Here is a 20,463-nt window from a genome sequence, read left to right as displayed (position 1 = left end):
TGAGAAAGGAAACAAAACATGGTTATATAAGCTGCCAAGCTATCATCCTAGTGCATAAATAGCGCAGTCTCAAGTACTTGCGGAGTACCAACTAATAAGGCAATCCACACATAGAAAGAGAAACTTCTGTCTTCATGCTACTCCGCGTTTCACAGCGCATAAATTGAGGGGGAAGACAACTATCATCCTGAGAAAATCATGTAACCGAAGAGATTCTGACTGCAGATATCTGCAAATGAGAACAAAGCCATTAGTGACATTAAAGGTAACACAAACATTGGAAGAATGATGAAAACAGATGATGCAGAATATTAGTAAGGAGTTTAGGTCCCAGGCCAGTAGCACCAGAATTATAGCAAGGGAATCGCGTTACATAAATATGAAAGGGCAAAGGTTACAGGTCATGGAATAACTAATGGAATAATTATATTAAATTAACTGAAGATCCAGTTGTTAAAAGATCCTGGACATCTCATTTGCATATGGGTACTGAAGTACTACAACATCCTTTAGAATGAAATAAATAAATTATCAGTAAGCTCAACATTCCGAAGACACCCAATCAAGTGTTATGTTGTAAGCCCTACAGGTTGACACGAGCAGTTTGCAGAACACAAGCAGTTAACCAGTGGTAGTGAACTTTTCAACAGAACCATTTTTTTTCTTTTGCAGCACTTCTCAACAGAACCACGTTCAAAGAGAGATTGTGAGTAGCCATTGTCAATACATATGAAACTCAAAACATCAGCAAAAGCTGACGCATCGACAACTAGGCTAGGATAAAAGGTTAGAGCTCCAAAACTGAATGCAATATCATATGTAACGCAGGAGAGCAATAGTAGAACAAAAGGCCTGATCGAATATACATAGTTATAGTTCAGAATAAATTCCCGATGCCGTGACATAAAATTATATGATCATGAACTGTTGACCAATGATTTCTGGAGCAAGAAAAAAATAGCAATACTTTATAAGATCTTCGGTCTCCCTCCCTATGTTCATATTCTTTCAAGGGCCTAATTTAGTAACTGTAACACTTTACTCGATGTTGAATTTACTTACGCATAAGTACTAGAAAATTTATCCTATTTTTCAGATAAAGGTAACTCTATTCTGTAGTTTTTCCTTGCTCGGAAATATAATACTCCCTCCAGCCTCCGTCCAAAAAGAAATGTCCCAACTTTTTGTAGATCTACATCCGTATCCAGACAAAGCTAAGACACTTATTTTTGGACGGAGGTAGTATAAAATTACAAAATGCATCAAGATGCCAACTATGTCTTGCAATGCAACCAGATCTTCTTCCCCAACATCTTAATTAGGCTTCAGTCCTATAACTTCCTTGTGTCACATAGTGGTGCAACCCAATTTCACACAACAATCTTTAGAATGTTTCATCTACATGCTAGCACGTTCGTTCATATCCATGAAGACGCTAGTGTATCTTGTTTTAAAAGTGAATCCCGAAGAGATGAAATTAAGAATCACATTGCGGAAGCAAGCAACTATAGTTTTGCTCAGCAGGAATATGAATATAACTGTTACTTTTCCAAAACACCCTGTCCACGAGCGAGTGTCAACAAAATCTCCGCACTTCCAACTAACCACACCTTAAATGACTACCAAGAACATCTGCAATTTACAACGGATTGCAATGCAAAAAAAATGTATTCAGGAATTCACATTTCGTCCATAAAAGCTCACAGGATACCTGATTACAACCAGGGGATAGCTACAATACTAATTTACATAGGAATGCTCTAAGTAAGGACACTATGTGGCAGCCCTTGGCTTAATGAATGCAAGTAGCAATTAAAAGAATTGAACAGATAAAAGAGCAAAATTTATGTACAGGATATGTTACATGAGGAATATTAATACAAGGAGGCTGGTTACAGCATAATGTCACCTAAGAACCTAACAATACAGTTGAATAAGAATTACAGTCAAAAACAAAGAAGAGATCAGATTCAGCGTAACTTACATCACAACAGATCACCGGAGATAAAAGCAGTTAGAATCCCCACAGCTACAATCAGTAAGAGTTGCTAGTGGTTACCAAACCATGCACCCAAGCAAAAAAACAATGTCCTGGATTTGTAGTTGCTTCCCCACTAGATGTACCTCATTGTTATGACCGGCCTGGTGGCCCAACCGGCCAGGCCTAAGTTAGGGGCTTAGCCCAAGTTAGCAGATTAGGGTTTCGCAATTCTCTTATAAATACAAGTTGTAATAGACCATATCGATCAAGCAATAAACAGATCTTATAGATCGTTATTGCCGACTCCCGAGGAGTCGGTCTTCTCTGCCCTAGCCGCCGCTTCATCCCTTGCGCCGCCTTCCTCTCCCTCGTCCAGCACACTTCCACCCCTACAATCTACGTAACCGGCCTGGTAGGATCACAGATCCTATCAATTTGGTATCAGAGACCTCTACGATCATGTCTTCGAGCCAGCCCACCGCCACCACCGCCGCCGCCTCCGAGACGCCGCCGGCCTCCTCCGCCGCTGCGCACCTGCCGCCGCCCTCCACGGGCGTCGCGGCGCCCCGGCAGATGTCGCGAGCGCCGCCCCTCCTCTCGCAGCAAGAGCTCTCGACGGCCATCCGCGACCTCGCCACCGCCGTCCAAGGCATCCGCCCGTGCCACGATCGGCACTCGGGGGATGACCCCGCCGCCGGCTGCCGCCGGCCCTCAACGCCTACTCGGCCGCGCCGGCGTTTCCTCCCGTCCGGGCGTGCCCGCCCCGCCCCGACCTCGCCGCCCCACCGCCGTGGTCGTCGTGGCAGCCGGCCCCCGGCGCCGGGCCCGCCTCGCTGCCCCGTGGCGTCCCCATCCGGCGGGTGTCGTTCCCGCCGTCGCCCTCGCGGCTCCCGGCGTGGGTGACCGCGACGGAGCCCCCGCCCGTCTACTCGTCCGCATCGGCGCCTCCTCCCGTCTACACGACCGCCGGGGACCCTCCGAGGCCCTCGCTTCCGGAGCCGGCATACTCGCGCTTGGCGGAGCCTTCCGCCGGACGCGCGGAGTACCGAGGCGCTGCCGGCCCAACCCCCACGCTACGCCAAGCTCGACTTCGCCACGTACGACGGCGTCGAGGACCCCTCAAGCTGGCTCAACCAATGCGAGCGGTTCTTCGAGGGCAGCGCACCCTCGCCTCGGACCGGACTTGGCTCGCCTCGTACCACCTCCGCGGCGCCGCCCGGACATGGTATTACTCCCTCGAGCAGGATGAGGGCGGCATGCCCCCATGGGACCGCTTCCGCGAGCTCTGCCTTCTACGCTTCGGTCCCCCGATTCGCGGCAGTCGCTTGGCGGAACTCGGGCGTTTGGCCTTCACCACCACGGTGCAGGACTTCGCCGACCGCTTCCAGGCCCTCGCATGCCATGCGCCCGGGGTGACAGGGCAGCAGCGCGCCGAGCTCTTCATTGGCGGACTGCTGGACCACATTCGCGTCGACGTGGAGATGCGGGATCCCCAGGACCTGCAGTCGGCCATGTACTACGCTCGCGCCTTCGAGCAGCGCGCGCGGTCCATGCAGCGAGCCTTCCCGGCCGGCGACGTTCGGCCAGCCGACCGCCCTCCCCCGACACCACCGGGCCGGGCGCTCACGGCGCGTGACTCATGCGGGGTACTCCGATCCGAGCTGCGACGCGGCCTTTCCGTCGGCCGACCACGGCCGAACAGCTCGAGCGCCGTCGTAAAGGGTTATGCTTCAAGCTGCGACGAGCTCTATGTACCGGGCCACGTTTGTCCACGCCCTGTTCTACTTGGAGACCGTAGACGACATTGCGGCCGATGTCGTCGCGGCTGGGCCGGGCCGACGCGGCCGTCTCCCAGGCCGACACCGTTCCGGGATGAGTTCCACCAGCTATCCAGCTCGAGGACGAGCTGTTTGAGAAGGCGGGGAGAGATGTTATGACCGGCCTGGTGGCCCAACCGGCCAGGCCTAAGTTAGGGGCTTAGCCCAAGTTAGCAGATTAGGGTTTCGCAATTCTCTTATAAATACAAGTTGTAATAGACCATATCGATCAAGCAATAAACAGATCTTATAGATCGTTATTGCCGACTCCCTGAGGAGTCGGTCTTCTCTGCCCTAGCCGCCGCTTCATCCCTTGCGCCGCCTTCCTCTCCCTCGTCCAGCACACTTCCACCCCTACAATCTACGTAACCGGCCTGGTAGGATCACAGATCCTATCATCATCCTGCTACAGTACTCAGGTGTCATTGCGCCTGCGCTTAGAATGGTCAGCCTCCCTCGACCTGCTATGCATCCCAGATGACCTTCCCCTGTTCCAGTCTTCATTACGCTCAGAATCACGTTCCCTGTGCCTGTGATGATCGTTATAGCGGTCTCTGTCATCCTTGTGCCTATCCCTTTCCCTGTCCCTATCACGATCTCTCTCCCTATCTCTGTCATGGTTACGATCCCTGTCTCGGCCCATGCCTTGCTCCTCATGGTGCCTCTTCTCTGGCCAATCCTGCGCTGGCATATCGTTCTCCCTTGGCCGCCTCCTCTCTGGTGCACCAGACCACTCCCTCTCGGGTGGCCTCTCTTTCACACGGCTTCCCCCTTCCTCATACTGTTGATCAGATGCTGCATCATCCCCATAGCTTGCTTGTTCGTCACCACCCCAACCCCCCATGGTGGGATCGGGCCACATCCCAGCGCCGCCAGGACCCATACCACCCCTTCCAAAGAAAGCAGGGTTCACATGTGGTGCGACCACCGGCGGGAATGGCTGCATCAACCCAGGAAAAGGCCCTGAGCCTGGTACACCAGGAAAACCACCAAACCCAGCACCCATCCTTCCCATTGGGCCATAACAAGTAGGATCAAAACCCTGAGCCATCATTCCTCCTGGAGGCAGCATTGGTGGTGGCGGTGCAGCCATGCCTCCATTTCCCATGATCCCTCGGCCACCTGTTGGTCCCATCCGATTTCTCATATTTCCAACAGGGCCTCTGTTCATCATCCCACCAACAGGTCTCCCCAAATTACCACCACCAGGTCCTCCCACACGTCCACCACTTTGATTACCAGCCACCGGAGGGCCTCCGGCACCACCAGGCCCTCTCCCACCCTTCGGCTGCATTGGCGGTGTCTGCGCAGCCATAGACGACTGGTGGTTCTTCCCCTGCCACTCGCCCATGCGACGCGCGGCGTTAGGCGAGGAGAAATCCACAACACATGGACGGCCATGAAACAGGTGTCCGTTCATGCCCTTCTTGCAGGCAGAGACGGCATCGAGGTCAAAGAAATCAACATGGCAGAAGCCCTTAGATTTCCCGCTGGCCTTTTCATCAAAGAACCTCACTTCCTTGACCAATCCGTACTTGCTGAGCTCCGCCTCGAGGTCCGCATCAGTCGTCCACCAGTGGAGGTCTCCCACGAACAGCGTCATGCCCTCACCACTGCCGGCCGCAGCGCCGTTTCCGAAGCTGCCTCCTTGGTGGTGGAACCCGTCTCCTCCTAGCTGGATCTGGTGGTGCCGAGATGGCGGCGGTGCGGGTCTCACTTGCACCGGAGGTGGCGGCGGGAGGGTCGCCGGCGGCGGCGGGAGGGTTGGAGGAGGCGCGGGCATTCCAGAGATGTGGACCTTCTGCTGCAGCGGCGGGGCAAGCGGTGGCGGCGGCGGGAGGGAGTGGGGGGGCGCCATAGGCTGCTGTTGCGGTTGTGGAGGAGGAGGAGGAGGAGGAGGAAGCTGGTGGGGCTGGTTCTGCTGCGTCGGCGGCGGCGGCGGCGGTAGCGGTTCCTGGGGAAGAGGAGGCGGCTGGTGGGAGGAGTTGAAGAACCCGTCGCCGACGTTGACGTCGTTGTAGAGGTCGTCGAAGTCATCGTCATCAGCGTAGTACTGGTCGACGTCCTGCACGGCGGAGATGGCCTCGCCGTCGGTCTCCATGGCCAGCGGGCCGGGTCTAGGGTTAGGGTTTAGTTTGCTGGAGGCGGAAGGGGAAAAACCCTGGACTGGATGAAACAAATTGTTTCAGCAGGAGACCCGGCGGGGGCCTTATAATTGTAAGGGCTCGTGGGCCACGCAACGCACAAGTGGCTAACCCTCGGCCCAAATTCTGCGAGCCGGAGAGAACTCGTAGAATAGGCCCAACAGCATCTATAATACTCCTCTGTCTAAGTGATTCAACTTTTTCGACTCCCTCTGTCAAAACAAAAGTTTTTCAAAATTTTCTATATACGGATATATATAATTATAGATATACCCATATCTAGAAAAAGTTGAGAAACTTTTTAAGGGACGTAGGGAGTAGATATTTTCTGAAAACATGCCTATATACAATCGTATCCAGATAAAAGCCGAGTCACTTATTTATGGACGCATGGAGTATTCATTATTGAAAAAAATTCTACAATAGTAATTCACCCTAAAGTAAAGATATATAAATTATTATTTTTTAACCACGGTATTACTGGTCGTTTACTATTTTATTTAAGACGAAATATGCCAAATATGCCCTCGATTTTTATTTACCTCCCATTTTGGGTTTAGCTAAAGCAAAAAAAAAAAGGTTTGCCCAAAATTATATTACTCCCTCTGGCCCTAAATAATTGTCGCATGGTCAATGAGTCCAGACAGATTTTACCGTACATTTTGCTTAAATATGTGCCAATCATTTTAGGGGAATAGGGAGAAGGAAAAAACTATCATCATTCTCAACCAAATGCATATAAGTTATAACTTGAAAAACATACTTTAGAGCATTGTAAATCCATAGATTTTATACTCTATATGATAATGTTTTTTTATAAATATTTGGTCAAACCTTACAACGTTTAATTTTAAATAAACCCAAAATGTGGAAGTACTTGTTAGGCATGGCTGATTTTCAGCTTTTATGTTTTAACTAATTCTTTTGCTTTTCGTTGTTTTTTTTCATATGCTTGGATCGAAAGTTAGTTTAGAGATTTGTTGACTTTGAATTGCCATATAGCATCGTTATTTGTGTTGACATGGGAATTTCACATGGGTTGCAATTGAGATTTTTCAGTTGTATATGGGTTATGACTACGGAAAATTGTTCGGAGCCGTTGGTTTGTATTGGCTAGTGGAGTTGCTCATGTGTTGCAACTGGGATTGGAAGATGACCCCTTTTAATAAATTCTACAAAAAAATAAACTAATAAAAATGTTGATAAACCTTGAAATTGAATAAACAATATGATATATTGCCAGTGTGGTATTCGGTGTTGCACCCACTATTGTAATTATGTTTGGCATTTTAGTATTTATGTAGGACATAAACCGAAGTCTGCAACATTGTGCTTAGTGCCTGCGGTTAGCACCGCGGGCACATGACACTTTCGTTGAATAAGACATATTAACTAGAAATGTCATCAGCATATGAATGTGATATCTTATTGTAATGATTTTTCACCGAGAGATATTATGCTAAACGGTCACTAATTTGAAAACTTTATCCAAACATAAAAACTAAATGCACATGATCAACATACGAATACAACAAGGATATCCAACCATGAATTCTCTCCCACAAAACTTTTGGGAACACGCATGTGGTGAACAGTAACATCCTAACCCTTGTTGTAGGGTAAGTTTTGGGGTTTGTGCGAAAGAGACACATAGTATATTAAAATTTGAATTACATACTTTCCTGCTAGAGCCCAATTTATGTTTTCAACACTTGGAAAACAATGTGGTAATTCAAAACTATTTTGATCAACATATTGTGGGTTGTTAGGTCTTCAGAAAAGTTGCAGATGCTATGTATGCACCCATCGGTTCTATCATTGAGGTATGAGAGGTGAGTATGGCTCCCATATCGCATCACTAGTTCTCTCTTCACCCACCTAATTTCATACTTCTCCAAAATATTTATAGATTTTGAATCAAATGTTGGATTTATGACTAGTTTGCATGATTTATTTCCTTGTGTCGAGATAATCAATTGAAACCCCATGCTAGATGTATTTTCCCAACTTAATATGTTTGAATTTTCGAACCACACTTGACATGAGTGGAAAACAATGAAACTAATTGTACAAACACGTTAAATCTATGTCACATTGAAACCCACCCATATTCGAACCCATCTAAAGGAAATCAATATGGCACACTAGAGAGGTACAAGGTGAACACACATGGAAGCCATAGGGAAGAGGTGTACAAAAGAGTGGTGGTGCCAAAAACATGTTTATATTGCTCATCATATCTATATATTCGTCCAACATGCTAAGAACTTTTGAATTTGTCATTCCCCATGGATTGAAGGCAAATTATAGATGCAAGTGCGTCACCCTTAGGGTATGCTCTACCCTACTTAGTTAAACAAAATGCACCAACTTTTTCGGTGACAATGTCATTTTAGTTCTTTTTTCTTACAAAAAAAAGGATAAATGGTACCCTAGTAGTGTCCCATTTGCATCTCTATAGTATATTTTTGGTGGATGCATCCAACATAGCAGTGCTCTGATTAGTAGAGCATTTAGAGCCCAACATGTTTTACTTGTCTTCTTCGCCCATTTCGTTCAACGGTATACTTGCAAGTCTCAAATGTATGTGCACAATAAAGCTAGAAATTAACTTGTAACTTAACTAATAAGGCATAGTGTTTATAACGGAGTGGGCTCAAGAAGAAGAACGGGAAAATTTACGCCCAGTTTGATTTCTCACGGACTTTTTATTGCTTTGGGCGTGTTCAACCCAAAAAATCTCCTCATGCATGGGTAAGGAGCGGTCCAGGCATATTGTCCTTCTAACATGTGACCAAATTAGCCGTGAAATAGAACGAACTTATGACAAATATATTATTCAAACTTGAAATTTACTCTATTCATAATGTCGATTCATTCAAAATCCCCTCCTTTAACAGAGAATATTAAAAACTTGCAACAATTATGTAGGGATCAATATGAAGCAATCAAACTACTGCATGATGGTCTTTTCTTTTTACAAAAGAATTGCTCGTAAACATTGCATTTCAAATTACTATTACTATTATACTCCATTAAATCTTAAGTAAATATTGCTACCCAACATTTGTATATGACCTTCCGAAAAAATCACACGGACACAATTAAAACCTACTGGTAGCCTTCGATCTAGGAGGTGATGAGTCAAACTGAATCCAACGCTTCCGAAGTCCAAACTCCAAACACGCACGATGCTGAATGGTGGAACCGTGGAAGTAGTGGCAGAAAACGAACGACCAAAATTACCCACGCCTACGCCGGCATGCCGCCGCTTGGGACGCGAAACGACCATAGCCAGAAGAAAAGCCACCGTCTTTACCGTGCTTGTCTCGCCGTCACCCTCTTCTCCTTCCTCAGTCTATTTAATCCCGCGGCGCCATGATTCTTCGGAAAGGAAACCACCAAGCTACTGGAAGGCCGAGGACGCACCATGGCTCACACCCTCGGCCTCATCACCGCCCTCCTCGCCGTGTCCGCCGTCGTGGCGCTCGCGGCGGAGGCTCCTGCTCCGGCGGCCTCCCCGAAGTCGTCGAAGGCCTCCGGTTCATCGGCAGCACCGTCGAAGGCTCCCGCTTCGGGCCATGGAAAGCTCGAGAAAGCTCCCACAAGTTCTCCCTCAGCGACTCCCAAGGCTGCACCGGCCAAGGCTCCAGCCGCCAAGACAGAGACACCGGCCCACGCGCCTGCCGCCAAGGGGTCAAGTGCCGAGTCGCCCAGCGAAGAAGGCGCCACGCCGGCGGAGGCCCCGGCCAGCTCCACAGAGGATTCCGCGTCGAGCCCTTCCACTTCTCCGTCGGAGTCCGCCGAGTCTCCGGGCAGTGGTGGCGCCGCCGAGGAAGAACCGTCTGAGCCATCTGCGGAGGTGCCGTCATCGTCGTCGGACGAAGCCAGCACATCAGCCGACAGCCCGCCTGAGCCGGCCACCACATCAGAATCGCCAGCGGATTCGCCTGGCCCTGCCGCAGCTGATGAGAGCGGCAGCGCGGGCATGAGCATCGGCGTCGCGGCTGTCGTCGTGGCCGCCGCTGCCGCCTCGGCCGTGCTTTCACTTTAGGATGCCATGGTGTTTTGATGGTCAATGTAATACTTACGTCGTAGATACGGAGTAGGAAATTTGTTGTGAATTTGTACTCATATTCGGTGGTTCTTGAGGAGTAGTTAATCTAATTGGGGCTATGGCTAGTCACTGTCCGTTTTCCTACTGATTTTTGTTCTTTTGCAATTTGATGAATCTTTGTTACGAGTTTCTGGATTCAGTAAACACCGTTTTAGAAGAGCCTGGAATCTTCTCTCTCCTGTGAACAGTGGCGAAGGGCAGAACAAATTTAAGATAGGGCAAACTAAAAAAAATGATGCAGATACCAAAATAGTCGTAAGACATGAACGTCATGTATGATTCTAACGAAATAACTTCGTACGATAAAAACAACGACATATTTAATATATGTAGAACCTAAAAACATAACAATAATGGCACCTCAATGCCAAAGCTTTACTTTTTTTGTCAAAAGAATAATTTTATCGATTAAGACTTTTAAATATCGAGAGTGGATTTAGTGATCAGGGGATACGTGAGCACCCGGTTATCACCGTTGGATTTGGTCCACCACCGTTGGATTCTGCTACTCACTAACGACCACTAACGACCACTCACTAACGGCCACTACCCCGCCGGACTCCGCCTCCACCTCTCCGGCCTCCACCTCGCGCATCTGAGGTCGCGCCAGTGTCTCCCCAGCCAAGCGCGTCGTCGTGCGCCTTCCCCGCGTCTCTTCGCCCTTCCACTCGACGCGTTGGACCGCGTCGATGCGTGTACAGTACTAACGTCGTTAGAAACGTGTCGAGCAGAGAAGGGGTGCTCACGTATCCCCCTGATAACCGAGCTTCATCCGTTTAAATATCCATCGTGAGTAACTAGGTCTTAACGATCTTTGTCGCCAAGAAACCCTTCCAATTCACCATCTCAATGAGGTGATAATATCTTTCATGAAATCATGATGTGTCTTTCAAATATCAAGAAATCTCTAAATTTTCAATTCTACACGTTTGAATAATGAATATCACAAAGTTATCCTGCATATACTAAGATTCATGATAAATATCTATAATAGAAGTATAGAATCATTGTTATTTACATTGAATCTAGAATATGAGTCTATGTTCCAGTTTGAAGTCGATTTTACACAATGCTCACTAAAACAAGCATAACTTTCTCATAGGAAGTCTGTTTTTGATGCACGACCACTTAAAATATTCAGAAAACATGTACTCCCTCTCTCACAGTTTATAAGGCACGCGCGTACCCCTAGGTTGCAAATTTGATCAAGTTAGCATTAGTTATATGTTATAAAAATTATATCATTAGAAAGTTCAGATGTTCTATTTTCTAATGATATAATTTTTGCATTATATAATTTAAATTATATAGGTTAAATTGATGACCTAGGGGTACGCGCACGCCTAATAAACTGTGAAGGAGGGAGTACATTTGAATGTATTCACCAAAAATTAAGGTAGAACGGCTGCCCTGCCTTGCCCTAAGGGAGCTTCGCCCCCGCTTGTGAAAATCATATTTCTATGCGCTCAAAGTTTACGACAAAAAGTCGCGCATGACGCATGCAATTGTGGGGTGGAAACTTACTCCTGCATTTTTTCTAACAAGTTATGGAAATTTGCGAACTGTGCAAAAATCACCAAATCATACACTCTAGTGTTTATGTTGCAGATTGCTTGTAAGTTCTTTCCTTAGCTTAGAAATTATGGAATGGATGGGACAGATAGCCTACTAAAATAAGGGGAAGTCGCTCCCAAGTGATCGATGGAAGCAAAACCAAGGGATTTCATTCATCTAGTGAGGGCCTTCGGCTCCAATCCTTCAAGTAATAGCTTCTCCGGTTCAGCGGTAAGGTAGTTGGTTTGGATGAGCTCTCCCCCTCTTCTGTGCCATCGTAAAACTCGTACGCAGCAAAAATCTTTTGCGGTTTTTGTCAACCCGGAAATGGTCATATTTCAATTTCAAAATTTACACGCATATACATCAATACATGTCGGTAAAGTAGTCTTAGTATTAGACTAAGTTGTACTTGTACCAGTACTAGTTGAATGCCCGTGCGTTGCTACGGCTCCTATTTTTTCTTGCAATATATATCAATATAATAGATGTAAAAATTTGCATGTATATAAAAGACAACCATAAAATATTCTGAAAACTCATAAGAATGTCTCAAAGCATATTTGACAATCGTTATAATTGACATCAAGATAAGCTACAGTGCTGAAAAATTCTTATAGATACAAAAATCTCTTTGTCACGTCTAAACATTTAAATATTTTAAAACAGCCCGAATCACCAACTTGTTTTGCAACAGGGAACAAGCGTAAGTAGCTCGGTGTAATCTGGGAAAAATAGGAATATGGGTGATACAGTTGTGTCTTCTGAGGAAAATAAAAAAGGGGCAAAATATGGCTATGCAGGCTTCTGCAACAACACACCCTTTCTTCCTTTGCTCGCTTGCGTCCCTTCCTTCGTTACTCTCCGAGAGACATCAAATAGGAGATTTGGCATGCATCAATAAACTGAAATCACCTGGAAGGACATCCATCTGGGGGAAAACACTACCATGTCTCCTATTTTCTTAGATCATCCATTGTCTTCCTTCTTTAGGCTGAGATAGGAGATTGCAAATTATCATAAACCTTGGACGTACAAGATCTCTTGGCAGAACAGGTAGGTTTGGTTCAATATCTGAAACACAGGCCATGTTGAGTATGGCAAGACATCAAATGAAGAAGGTTGCAGTAAACATGCCACAGCACCAGGCCTGCCTAGATATTGTAGAAGGTGTACTATTTTGGAGGCCGTGCAGATATTGGATTGGTACAATACATACCATGGACTAATAAAAAGGTCAACAATTTCTGAATTTTTTTCTAACAATTTGACATCTTTTCAAGAAGTACCATATCACCAGCTAGTTAGTTCATCACGGTTAAGGTTCATACCATTTTTTGATCTCTGTAATTCCCATGCAATAGGAATACCAAAATGAGAAGAATAAAGTATTATATATTGTATACTTATGCGGAACTTTTGTGGTCTACAAATAACATTTGCACAAGGGCAATCTTGGTATCAGCCATATTAATTCTCAAGGTGGTTTGGGCAAAAGAGCTAGCATCTAGTTATGAATACCAGGAAATAGTGGGGACAACAATAGCATTACCTCCATTCCAATATAATACTCCCTCCGTTCATAAAAAGATGTCGAAGATTTGTTTGAATTTGGATGTATCTATACACTAAAGAGTGTCTAGGTACATCTAAATTTAGAGAAACTTGCAACATCCTTTTATGGACAGAGGTAGTACTGTATTGAAGCACCATATGTGTATGAGGAATTGGATTCAGAGTGGAATGTAAGAAAAAACAATATGGTAAATCAACTTACAGAGATTAAAGCCTAGTCATGAGAAATATGACTAAAGTGTCCTTGCCGATCAATCCAACCATCTGATGCCTCTATAACATTGTAATATCCCAGGTTTAGAGGCTATAAAATGAGAGAACACCAAAGTGTGCATTGCATTCATGCATAGAAAATCCGGGGAATTTTCGCGCTTTCAAATAAAACTTACCACAGTAACTGAAGTTTCACTTGACTTGCTGGGAATTGAAGTAGATCATCAAGTCAAGCGCTATAAACTTCACTCGTGATCTTTGCTAAAACCTTATTTTGGGTAGACATAATTTGATCCATAGGTTGGATCAAAAAGGAACTAGAACTATTACACAACACTTAAAAGTTAGCAACTACCTTTGTGTGTAATTTAATTCACTTATAAATAAGGTAAACCACAGGGTCTAAAGTGCATAAAAGCCACACATTCTTATTTAAATCATAACTTATTAAGTATATGGAATATCATAAAACTAAATCCATTTACATTACGAATTATAGTTCAAACTATTTGAATAAAACTAACTATGAGTATTCTGAAACTCATATGATCATGCCTAGATGAATTCAAACACCAACTATCCAAACTTGAGAAATAACCCTCAACCTTAACCTTTTTACCAATATTATAATATAAATCCAATCAAATATAATATAGTGACTCATCCACAATAATAAAACCATCCACAAGATATTTAGTAGCAAATGCCACTTGGCTATCCAAAAATAAATCATATGAGAGGATAATGATCTTGCCACATAGGATGAAAATATCTACATGACTTGCTTTCCAAGCTATGCCACCTCATGCTCAAAGGATTGCTATGGATGAGGGCATGACACCCAAGCACCTTACTCATCAAACCAACACAAGAGTCACCACCTATGTGTCATGATACTAGAGCTTGCCCAAGCCTATAAATAGAGCCACACCCTTCATCCATTTCGATCACCTTGTAGCATGATACAAGGAAGACCAAACACATAGAGCCACTTCCATGTGAATTAGCTAGGATCAAGATGAAGAAGCTAGGAGGTGGAGGCATACCACAAGATGCAGGTTTATCAGATTTCCTGAAGAACAAGCTACAGAAGATACCAAGGTAGAATTCCTAGGCAAACCATATATTTAGAGGATCATATCATCATCTCTTAAGTAGGACCTTAGAATATTCCAAGACATTGAGAAGTGAGAGAAGTTATAATACTAACCATAGCCATGTTCATACAAGAATATTATAGAAGTACTAATCCTAGTTGTTCAAGTCAATATTTGATCTTAGAAGTGAGAACCCTATTTCAATAACAATACCTTAGCAAACCAATTCTATAATCATCACAACTTGGTATTAATTATAAACCCTAAGAATCTAGGATGAGTGTGATGAGAGGAATATTAAAGAGGGATTAGTGAGGAATAAGTGGATCTTGTCTAATGCATGATTATATCTTGTAGATATAAATGATAAGTTAACCCCATATGATTAATAGATCTCATCTATCACATAAAATAATAAGTATATCACTAGTAGTTAAACCCTGCCATGCCTCATGCCTATTGATACTTAATTTAGTGAAGCTTATGTAAAACCCTAAACCTTTCAAGTAGAATTCACACCACATAAAATTATGTCCCCACTTGTGTATCATGGATCACAAATATAAACCAAGCCATCTATACTTAGGACTAAATGCTTTTGGTGAGTAGAATGAAATCAATACCCTATTTTACTTTGCTATCCAAATACCTTGTTGAGTGAACCAAATAAAATAGTATTCAGATAAGTAGTTGAGTTAACCATGATGAGCATTGGATCTATCTCGGATAATTTAAGCTAGAAGTTGCTAAGCAAGATTGATAATTATAGAGTTTGTTCAACCATTTTCTTAAACCCTAGAAATAATCACTCACATAAAATTATGAACCAATCCATTCACATTACCCTTCATTTTAAACTCTAACCTTAATTAAAATATATGTGAACCTCACTATTATTAAGTAATAACAAAACTTAATGACATGTTTACTATGCACTGGTTATAAACTTCAAATCATTCAAAATAGTTTGATTTCCAAATTTAAAGAGTTGAGATAAATACCTAAACCATTTCTATTTAATTCAAGTCTCACAAATTCTCAATTGAATCCTAACCAAATTATTGTTTAAAATAATAAAACCATGCAAGTAAACATGATTATCAAATTATCTTAATACTCAAATATTTTTGAACCTGCAAAACAAAACAGAATTCAATTTGAATTCAAACCGAGTAAATAAAAACAGAAATAAAAACAGAAATTTGAAAAAGAAATGGAGGGAAAACTTACACGGCAGCCCGAAGACCGCAGCGAGCTTTAGCCCAACAAGCAAGCCCACGTCGAGGCCCAGCCCACCAACAAAGCCACCCAGTCCACCGTACCGTTTCGGCGAGGAAGAAAAGAAGCTCCGTCTTCTTCCTCGCGGACGACACGCCGGCGAGCACTGTGGCCACGTCCTCGTGGAGGATAAGCACGCCCCGGACTTCGCAGACGATCTCTGAACCCCGTACAAGCGTCTTCACGTCCGTCTTATCTCCTATGCGTCCCGATTCGTGCCCAAATCATTCAACCACTCACCAACGCATCCCGGCCGTCTCCGCCACCGCGTCGCCGCTGTGGAGCTTCCTCGCGCTATAAAACCACCGAGCGGCACCGCCGAGAAACCCTAGCATCTCGCCACCCCTTCATTCCCCCTCTAGCCCTCTCTATTCCTCAATCTCTTCCATTCACTGCCGCCGGAGTTGAGCACGAAATCGACGGTGGAGGTCACCCCGGAGCTCAGGAGGTGGTCGAGGAGATGCGCCTCGACGCCTTCGTTCAACCGATCAAGCCGAGCATCCGGGGAGGTCCGAGTGCGGCCAATTTCAAGATCTTCTCCCGCGAGTGCATCGCCGGAATCGGTGAAGTTGAGGTCGATTCCGTCTCCAATCGACACCGGCGACTACCTAGGAAGCACCAGGGTGAGTAGGGGCATCTCTAGACCTATTGTTTGCATCATTTAGTGACTTGTAGCTCGGTTTCACCATTCGACCGGCCGGCGCCGCCGCAGATATGCTCACCGGAGTAACTCCGGTGACCATTTGATGGTGCCGAGGGTACCGTTTCACTCGGAGTGAGGAGAGGATTCGAACGCGCTAGGTTTTCTAGCCTCTGGGGGGTCTCTAGTGCCTTTGCCATCGCTCACCGGAGCATCGCCGGCGTTCGTCCCGGCGAGGTGACGTGGCTGGTGGGTCTCCTAGTCTTTTAACTTGGTCCACGCCAACGTGGCGGTGGACGTGTCCATGGCCCACTAGTCAGTCACTGGGGTAGTAATAGACCGGGTACATTTAGTGTGTCTGCTTTTATTTCAAATTCCAGAAAATCACTGAAACTTTGCAAAATTATATAAAATCCATTTCAACTCAGAAAATTATGAATAATATATCAAAATGCTCACAAAAATAAACTCTATTCAAATAAAATATAAAACAAAAATGTGTGTCAAAATAAAAATTCACTTATTTCTAACCTTATTAATTATGCCATTTCAATTATTTCAAAATACAATTTGAATTCAATAAATTGTTAAGTGTAAAAATTAAATTTTAATTATTTAGTAACTAAGTAAAATGTTAGGATTAATTTTATTTACCATATTTGCATTAACTTAATTATTAGTGGTAATTCATAAACCCTAATTGCAAATTACTATTTTCTATTTTCTTTAAATAGTAATAACTCAAGAAAATATTATAAGCCAATATTATTTTGGTAAAATCAACACTTATTTACTTAAACATCTTTAGTTAACAAGTTAATTATTTTAAAACCCTAATAACAATTATTAAACCCTAATCCTTAATTAAACCTAAATATAGAATTACTCTAATTATTACATCTTGTGAAAATTAATAAAATGTCAAACCATTACTAATGTATGTTTCAAAGTAATTAGTAATCACACCTATATTGTCAATTATCATTTTAGGAGTTGTAACAGTAATTTAGAAACCCTAGTTCCAATTTGAGTAAGACCTAGATCCCATTATTTTATGTGATCATGTTAAAAATGTTAAACCCTAAAACCCTAGTTGCTTATCACATGGGATCATGTGAATTTCAATTTACATAGAGAACCTTATTAGGTGACCAACAAATACAAGTCATGATCCACCAACATAGAACCACTTCACATGAGTCATCATTTCATGTAATTATTCCCAATTTAAAACCTATATGATCCACTAGTGCCACCTAATTACAAACCCTAACTTGCTAATCTCACATTGAGCACCATTTATCATCACTCCTATATACCATACCATTAGGATCAACCTTAATCATCATAGTCTAGTAGAACTATAATTATGAACCCTAGTATCAACCTTGTGTAATAATTCACAACACATGTTCCTATTCAACTAAACCCTACTTAGGAAATGATAATTCACTTAGCTTAGAGACCATTAGAGATTATTTAGGAAAGCAAGTGTGAAGCCATAGTAAACCTAATAGCAAACCTATGGAACCAACTTAATAATCATTCTTTGATATGATGCTTAGAATAAACCATAGTAATAAACCTATCCATACTTGCTATGTAGAAACCCCAATCCAAATTAAGAATCCAACTAGTTCCTATTAGTGAAACTAAATGAATTCAATAGTAAACCCTAGAAAGCCATAGCCCCTATGTATAGTAGTTCATATTCTTATTTAACCTGTTCTTCAAAAGTTATTCTTTTGAAATACAAATTTCAATCAAATCTTAGAAACTTAATCCTTCTTTGAAATACTTCTTATTTCTTAAACAACATGTTCTTTAAAAAGTTATTCTTTTGAAGTATAGTATAAGTAATCATCAACCATGTCCTGTAGAACTAAAAATTGACAACTGTTCTTCACATATTATTCCACCACTATTCTTTATGTGTATGATTGTTATAATGTCTTATATCATTTGATTATGATGCTAATATAACCAAACCCTAATAAGAACCTTGTTTGAGAACCATTCTAAAAAGTGCAACCAACCCTAAAGAAATCATTACAACTCATACATCCTAAATCATCGAGGTTAGGTTACGCTCGGGACGATTGCATCTCATACTATGCATTATAGCATCTTTGCCAGTTCTTTAAACATTGTCCTTACCGGACGATGATGGTATTTCAGAATTTGGAGTTATCACGTATCGAAGCTTTTGCCTGCATAATCTTGCAGTCAAGAAAGGCAAGTTCATCGCTTGCTCATGTCATTTGATTATTTGTATCAAACTATATGCAAAGTACTATACTTATCACTCATGCATTGAAAAACAAAGTATTATTTTACAATTATGAATATGACTATGTGGTGGGCAATGGAACCATGGTATGTGTTGATATGGTGGAGGTTCCATTGCAATGGGTTATATCACCCTAGGATTAAATTACCAATGCCGTCCGAGTGATTCTAGCGCCGTACAAATCGCGTTGACCATGAGATCTATAATGGCTCAGGGAAGCCAGCCGTATCTTTTCCCTTCGCACGCCAACGGATTGGTAGAGCCGGCGGGGTGTTGGAGGCATCTGCCGTAGGTTGGGATAGCCTTTTAAATCCCCATCCATTAGTGATGATGGCTCTACGATCTATGAAGGATTGTCCAAAGTACACCATGAGTAAAGCCGTATTATCGGGGGAAGTCTACTGGAGGTGTACGGGTGGACAAAAGGGTGGGTTTGCAGTCGCGGAGAAGGCGGTGTGTGCTTGGTTCTTATACCTGACCTCACACCAAAGGAAGTGTGAACGAGAAAGCTACTCGGTTGGCAACAAGGTTAAGTTCTCTTATGGGAAAAGTAACGCACCTCTGCAGAGTGATATCGAATTGTGGTCGTCACTCCCTGTTCCGGGAAGGAAGCTGCGAACGCGGCAGAAAGGAACTCCACGAAGTTCTAGTCAACTCGTGAAGACTGACGGGCATAGTTTTCAGAATAAAATAAACCTTTTGAAGAAATGTTTATGAAAACTTGCATTGGCCTATGACTTTCTGGTCTATGGCTGTAGCTAGTGCATGATACACATATTTCCTAATATGAACTTGCTGAGTACGCTCGTACTCATTCTATCTCGTTTGAACCCCTTCTTAGAGCAAGGCACCGAAGGAGAAACTACCGTGGAACTCGAAGACAAAGGAGTCAACTGCAACAAGATGAAGAATCCAATCAAAGAAGTCAATGGAGTCAACTTCTGCATCAGCTATAATGGAAACCTAGACTAGTAATAGAAGGGAACCTTTCCCTAATCCTAGCACCTAAGTAGCTAGATTTCTATAGCAAGCCAAGTAGCTCTTGAACTTGAGTTAGCAATAAGATAGATTACGAGTCATTCTTCTGGAGCTTTATTTGAAGTTTTACCTCACCTGTAAAGTAGGAGGTTGTGTGGATCTTATGTAAACTGTTCGTGTGTACTTCTATAGACATACCTTGGACTCGCATATGTTTCGTTGTACCACTCTGAGAGATGTAATATGAGTGGAACGGTGTTTCACTTGTGTTATGTCAACGACTTGTGTACTACACCATGCAGTGGTACGCTGGGTCATCACAGCTGGTATCAAAGCAAATGCTTTGACCCTAGGATTAAAACCATTTAAAGGAGACCTATAGGTTTGGTAGTGTCTATAGGAAGTTGTCTTAGTTAAACCAACTATTATTTTGACTTGAGATGGGTATTCACTTGAGAATAATCCTGACACACTTGAGTCAATCTTTCTTATCTATATTTCTTAAATAAGGTTAATTAGTTATCTTGCTTCATTCCAAATAATTAGAACACCATTGAAGCTTAAGATAATGGGTGGTAGTAGACCACAGTTGGTATACAATACATGGTAGTCCAAAGAGAGGATACAACCATAAGGAAGATATCCTATTGGAAGAAGTATACCAATGCAAGTTATAGTTAAGTAAGAGTCATTAAAAATGTCAAATGACTGATGTTAAGTAAGGGAGATAAGTTATATAAGGTAGTATATGTCTATGATGAGTCAATCATAGGAGGTAA

General features: G+C 43.4%; 1 protein-coding gene and 1 long non-coding RNA gene across 2 annotated transcripts; both read right to left on the bottom strand.

The window, feature by feature from the left end:
• Nucleotides 1–2,117, bottom strand: LOC124681408. Its single transcript, XR_006995858.1, has 2 exons — nucleotides 1,985–2,117; nucleotides 1–229 (listed from the first exon to the last, which is right to left on the bottom strand). It is a non-coding gene; the product is annotated as an uncharacterized LOC124681408 (long non-coding RNA).
• Nucleotides 2,118–4,209: 2,092 nt separating this feature from the next.
• LOC124681396 (collagen alpha-1(I) chain-like) lies at nucleotides 4,210–5,956 on the bottom strand. The gene has a single exon (XM_047216325.1). The coding sequence runs from the start codon at nucleotides 5,897–5,899 to the stop codon at nucleotides 4,214–4,216; it is 1,686 nt and encodes a 561-aa protein (XP_047072281.1). The 5' UTR covers nucleotides 5,900–5,956; the 3' UTR covers nucleotides 4,210–4,213.
• Nucleotides 5,957–20,463: the final 14,507 nt, after the last annotated feature.

The sequence above is a fragment of the Lolium rigidum genome, chromosome 1 (genome assembly GCF_022539505.1).
Source record: "Lolium rigidum isolate FL_2022 chromosome 1, APGP_CSIRO_Lrig_0.1, whole genome shotgun sequence".
NCBI lineage: Eukaryota > Viridiplantae > Streptophyta > Magnoliopsida > Poales > Poaceae > Lolium > Lolium rigidum.
This window is presented reverse-complemented; position numbering and strand designations above follow the sequence as displayed.